The sequence below is a fragment of the Dipodomys spectabilis genome, unplaced genomic scaffold, assembly GCF_019054845.1.
Source record: "Dipodomys spectabilis isolate Male_0828 unplaced genomic scaffold, ASM1905484v1 ptg000173l, whole genome shotgun sequence".
In the NCBI taxonomy this organism is placed as follows: domain Eukaryota; kingdom Metazoa; phylum Chordata; class Mammalia; order Rodentia; family Heteromyidae; genus Dipodomys; species Dipodomys spectabilis.
This window is the reverse complement of record NW_024870850.1, coordinates 3,045,545-3,051,544: the sequence shown is the minus strand read 5'-3', so window position 1 is coordinate 3,051,544 and position 6,000 is coordinate 3,045,545. Positions and strand designations below refer to the sequence as shown.

The window sequence follows — 6,000 nt, the reverse complement described above, 5'->3', positions numbered from 1 at the left end:
CGAGATCCATCTGGGAAAGCAGCTACAATTCCAGAACTCTGATTCCAGCCTTTCTGTTTAGAAGTGTCACAGAGCCAGCAAACATCCAAAACAATTACGTGAACCTTCCCCTAGACTTTCCAAATTTCTAGTTGTCTGTAGAAACTGAAGGTTGAACTAATCAGTAGAAATACTTATGAAACTAACTTTGTGAATGCTCAAAAATTAGTTTTTAAAGTTTCCCTTTAACTTTTTAATAACCGGTCTCTACCTCCACCTAAAGCCTAAAGCAGCAAACTGTCGCCCTAAGAACAGGTTGATTACAGGGGAAAACATGTTTTAGACTAAGAACTGGCATTGCCACATTCCATCATCCAACATCAGTAATTAGGGAAAACATACTCTCTGAAAATGAGGGAGGAGTTGACACTGTTCAAAAAGAAATGTACTCATTACCTAACTTTGGTCATTGTAACCCCCTCCCCCCCCACAACACCTTTACAATAAAAAAAGCAATCAAACAAAAACATGTCTAGAAAGAGTCACTGGGCCTAACAGGCCAGAGACACAAATGCCTTTCTTGCTGCTCCAACCTCCACCCAATACACCTGTGGATCCCCGTTCTTGAAGGGTTTAGCAATGTCTGGACACATGAAGTTCAGGGACTTGATCAGCAAGATGTGAGGGGATATACACTGAAAGACTTAGGAAAAAGTGTCCGAGAAGGGAGAGGGGAGAGGAGAGAGGAAGGCGCTCCACATCCTCAATTCTTTCCACACACCAAGTCCTTATGCAGCTGCAGTCTCCTCCATGAGCAACCTGCTGCCAGGGCTCTGAGAAGGCCTCAGTGGGTGCTGAGCCGCGGGGTGGCAGTGGAGGCCTGCAGGTGGGGAGGAGGTCGCTTCAAGGACACCCAGCAGAGCACAGCCTCCCAGCTGCCTTGGCATCCCCACCTCACAGGCCACCTTGGGCCCCGGGGGGACAACTGAGGTCTCAGCCCACTGACCCCGCAGCCCACTGAGGGGACAGCAGGGCTGCCACAGCTACTTCCGGTTCCCACAGCCCGGCCTCGACGACCCCAGCTTCCCATTGCCTTTACCACCTTCTTACCTGTTGACGCATCTCCTCAGAGCTCCCAAAGTCAAGGCAGAAAGGGAGTCTCCAGGCTGCGTCACCTCAGACCTCACAGAACAGCCAAGACGACAAATAAACATGGCGGCAACAAATAGGAAGTTCCCGGGCCTTACCTTGCCACCTGCCTCCCACGGGCATTCCTCATTGAACGGTTTTGGGGCCAAGAAACGGCCTTCGTGATTGGCTACGAAAACTGGTCCTACCCTGGACACTTGATTGACAAACTGAATCCTCCAATAATAGGTTTCAGCGCCAGTGCTTTTCCTTTCCCTGGTGTGGCCCTCAACCTGTCTAGGGACTGTCGTATTTACCAGGCATTTGCTCCTGATTTTCATAGCAGATAACTACTTCTTCCTGTACTTCTAACCTGCCCTCTCTGTTTAATCCTCATGTAAATTTTGCCACAAGTGTTCTCAGCAAATTCCATACCCACTATCCATGGAGAAACCCTGTAATTTTAACAAAGGAGGGAGACTGGGACAGGATAGGGTATCTGAACCAGGTACTGTTTGGACCCAAGATATGGACTCAGGAGCTTGGAATGAAGCAGACGTCCAAGGTTTTTCCACACCTTACGTCTGGATCTATTTTCAGCCTCAAACTAAAAAACAAGCCTGTAAGAAAATAAAATTATCCAATGCATACAGAAAAAAAGATATTAAATGTCAGCAACTTTGTGCAAAGGAGTCAAATGGAAAGAAAAGCAGCATTGAACTCAAACAGAATGAGATTTCTTTCCCAAAACCTCAGAAAAATGAGCAATTCCAAGTCTGAAAATATCCCCAAGCTTGAGGATGATATCAAGTCTAGTACGGAAACCCCACAGATCAGTCTCTAGTGAAAAATACAAGGGGATTTAATTCTGGAAGGTTACAATGAATTGCTGTCCACTTCTACTGAGATATCTGTCTTTAAACACCTTGGTATTTAGCAGAGAACAGTCTCTCTTCACTCATATTGAAGTGGACATGACCCCTGGACAAATCATGGACATTGACCAATGATGGAAAATTGTCGTTTTATTCAGCTGACTGCCTGGGGCTGTCTAAATTAGGGAGTGAGCAGCCCCACAATCAAATAGCTCAGGATTTATAAAAGTGGTTTACAGGGGGATTTTGCAAGCAAGCATTTTTACAGAAGCCAATATACAGTTAGTTTTACCCTAGTCAAAGATTTACAGTCATTTAGTCACATCCTGTTTTCTCAGCTGCAAGCTATCAATCATTATGAAAACAGAACTTAATGGGGAGGGGAACGGGAATAACAAAATATCGAAACAAGGACACAGGATGATCCATTGCAACAAAGGTACCCACAAGACTGGAAATGAACTATAACTTTGGCGGCGGGGGGGGGGGGGGGGCGGGGGCCGAAGGTGGGAGGTGGGAGGTGGGTGGTGGGAAGTGAGGGAGGTGGGGAGGTTAGGGATAGTGGGAGAAAAACAAAAGAGGGAATAACAATTCTCCACAAGAAATGTACTCATTAACTTACTCATGTACCTGTATCCCCTCTGTACAGCATCTTTACAATAAAAAATTAATAACAAACAAGCAAAAGAAAGCCATGGTTTAAAGGTTATGTGATGGTAAAGATTTTAAATAAAGTTCCTCTGTAGCAGTTTCACAAGTCTGTCAATTTGTTCCTCTGAGTTTAATATTAACTACTGCAGCTCAATTTTTGCTGTTGGGGACTTTCTGGTCAGGTTTGTAGATGACCATAGAACAGGATAGTTTTATTAACCCATAAGTTCCCCATTTCAATATTAGACTTGTGATAATAAGACACTGAAGACACAGTTATAGAAAATATATCTCCTGATCTTACAGGTCACTCCTACATGTTTGTCTGTGTATCTTTTCTGTTTATCTTTTTTATCCTCCACTATCATTTCTAATGTGCACTTCTAATGTGCCTGGTTTAATGTCAAGATATATTTGAATATTTTTGAATATATTGAATATTTTGTTAGGGTGCTTATATAGACACATTGTCATAGAGTGCAGCTGATGGATATTTCTTACTTACACATATGAAGAGGTATTGGCAATAGTTAGGGAAGTCTGTTCTTAATATCCTATCATACAGTTTAGTAAAATGTTATGCATGGGATAGGTTAAAGATCATAATATTTTATCCATGAAATCTTTACTGCAATTAGATGTCAGTGACTAAGAGAATTTGACTCAACTCTAAAATCATACATATTATTGCAATTATTTATTGCAGTTTAGTACTTATGTCATGGAAGCTGGTTATTTTATTTCCTGAATATCATGTACTTTGATCAGAGTCACTCAATCAATTTATCTGTTTTTTTTGTTTTTGTTTTTGTTTTTTTTGGGGTCCAGTCGTGGGCCTGAACTCTGGGCCAGGGCGCTGTCCTTCAGCTCTTCAGCTCAAGGCTAGCTCTCTACCACTTGAGCCACAGGCGCCACTTCCGGCTTTTTTTTTTTTTTCCTGCTTATGTGGTGCTGAGGAATCGAACCCAGGGCCTCATGCATGCAAGGCAAGCACTCTCCCACTAAGCCACCTTCCCAGCCCCTCAATCTATTTATTACCATTTATTATGCCCGTTTCAATATTCTTTTCTTGTGCCTATGTCTTTAATTTCCTATTGTATTTTTTTCTCATACACTTAGAGGAGAAATTATGGTTCATGTATATCCATGCTACTAGCCTAATTTGATTAACTATGATCTCAATCTTTATTGTTGAAGAAGTTCAACTTTATATGTGTTTGTGTTTGTGCATACATATGTGTATCTATCTATATGTACATCTATCTTTTTTTTTTTTTGTCAGTTGTGGGGCCTGTACTCTGTGGGTGCTGTCCCTCAGCTCTTCAGATGTAGATCAGTGCTCTGCCACCTGAGCCTACTTCCGGCTTTTTCTGCTTATGTGGTGCTGAGAAATCGAACCGAGGGCATCATGTATGCAAGGCAAGCACTCTACCACTGAGCCACCTTCCCAGCCCCTCTATATCTATCTCTATATCTATCTTTATATCTGTATCCCTATTCCTTTCATTTGTTGTTGGGTATCTAGGCTGATTCTATAAATTGTTTATTGTTTGTGTATTATGACAAACACCTGAGCTTGACATTTGGTTTGTGTCTAGACCATTAAAAAGACAAAACTATGTACTTTAAAAAGTTGCATTATTAGCCAGACATCGGTGGCTCACTGTAATCCTAGTTACTCAAGAGACTGAGATCTGAGGATTGCTCAAAGCCAGCCTGGGCAAGAAAGTCCATGAGACTCTTATCTCCAATAAACCACTAGAAAACTGGAAGTGGCGCTGTGGCTCAATCGGTAGAGTGCTCACCTTGAGCTGAAGAGCACATGAACAATGCCTAAGCTCAGAGGTCAAGCCCCATGATCGACCAAAAAAAACCAGTATAATGGTGAAATGTGACAAATTGTTCTATTAAGAGACTGAATTTGTAAACAGAACTTTAGTAGTTCAGAAAAGAAGAGCAAGAATTGCCAAATGGGATTACATCATTTTACAAACCTTTGGCACAGCAAAGTAAAGCAGTATACAGACTATTGATGACCTGCAGAAATTGCCAGTAATATATCTGGCAAGTGATTCATAACCAGAACATACAAGAAGCTCAGAAACTAAACTCCTAAAGAATCAACAAGCCAATTAGTAAACTGGCCAATGAACTTAAAGACACTACTCAAAGCAAGAAGAACATATAGCAAAGAAACATGCTTGGCCAAAAAAATGTAATGCCAGATGACATTGAATTTTAAATCATCCCAGTCAGAAGGTCATTATTAAGATCACAACAAATTCTGGTGAGAATTCCCACTATGCATTGAAATGTATTTTCAAGCAACCACTATGAGAAATCAGTATGCAGATTCCCCAAGAAACTACAGATTTATACAGTAATGATTTTCTTAAGACACTATGCTGAAAATGAACTACACAGCTTATGATCTGGAATGGGAGGGAAAAACTGGGAGACAGTGAAGGAAGGAGTACTAATATTCTAAGAGAAATGCACTGTTCACTTAATTTATATAGCTGTAGCCCCTCTGTACATCACCTTTATAATAAAAGTAAGAAATTTAAAAAGACTATAAATTTATGATATGATCCAGTGCTATGATCTTGTGAGGCTGATTGGAAGTAATTGTATTTACATATGAACATATCTAAAGACCTCTGTATAGCTAACATACACTACTAAAATTTTAAGAAGGGATAAATCCTACATATTGCAAATGTACACGTATACAAATATATATAAATGTATAAGAAATCAATTTTTCTAATTATTCCATTTTACTTTTAAGAGCCATATGAGAGTTAAAATATATTTTGTTTAGTCCTTACTGCATTCTGTGATTCCTATTTCCTGAAGCCAAGTGCAAGTGTGTCATAATGTGCATCCAATACCACAGACTTGTACAGAGTGTGTTTACTGCCCTGAAATATCTCTGTTCTTCAGCACCCCGGATGTCTGCATAAGATTTGGTTCTAATATATGTTTCTCCGTATAGTATACAGAGTTGGTTTTGATATGGATTTAGGTTTGTGAAAAACAGAGAAGGATTTCCTCCATACATGTACATGTACATGTTCAGAGAAAACCATAAATAGAGAAATACAACGTTTTGGATCTATCAGTGCATCATGGAAATGTCTTGATTCATGTTAGCATGTTCACTTCAAATTGCCTCTTTGAATATCTACATTCAGAATGCAAGGTGCAACTCAACTTTTTCATTGACATTGAGTTACTGACATGTTATTGCTGGTTTCACCAGTATGATTTCTTCCCCAGGTGCAGTGTGGAGGTTTCTACATATGGACTAGTTATTGAATTCTGTCTGGATCAACCAGCAGTGGTGTGTGACTATTATGGACAA

General features: G+C 40.5%; 1 protein-coding gene across 1 annotated transcript in view; it reads left to right on the top strand.

The window, feature by feature from the left end:
- Positions 1–1,191: 1,191 nt before the first annotated feature.
- Positions 1,192–6,000, top strand: part of LOC122119906 (vomeronasal type-2 receptor 116-like) — a 29,880-nt gene continuing 25,071 nt past the window's right edge. The window contains exon 1 of the mRNA XM_042693963.1: positions 1,192–1,289. Within this exon, the coding sequence (XP_042549897.1) occupies positions 1,192–1,289 (98 nt within the window). The remainder of the gene's footprint in view (positions 1,290–6,000) is intronic.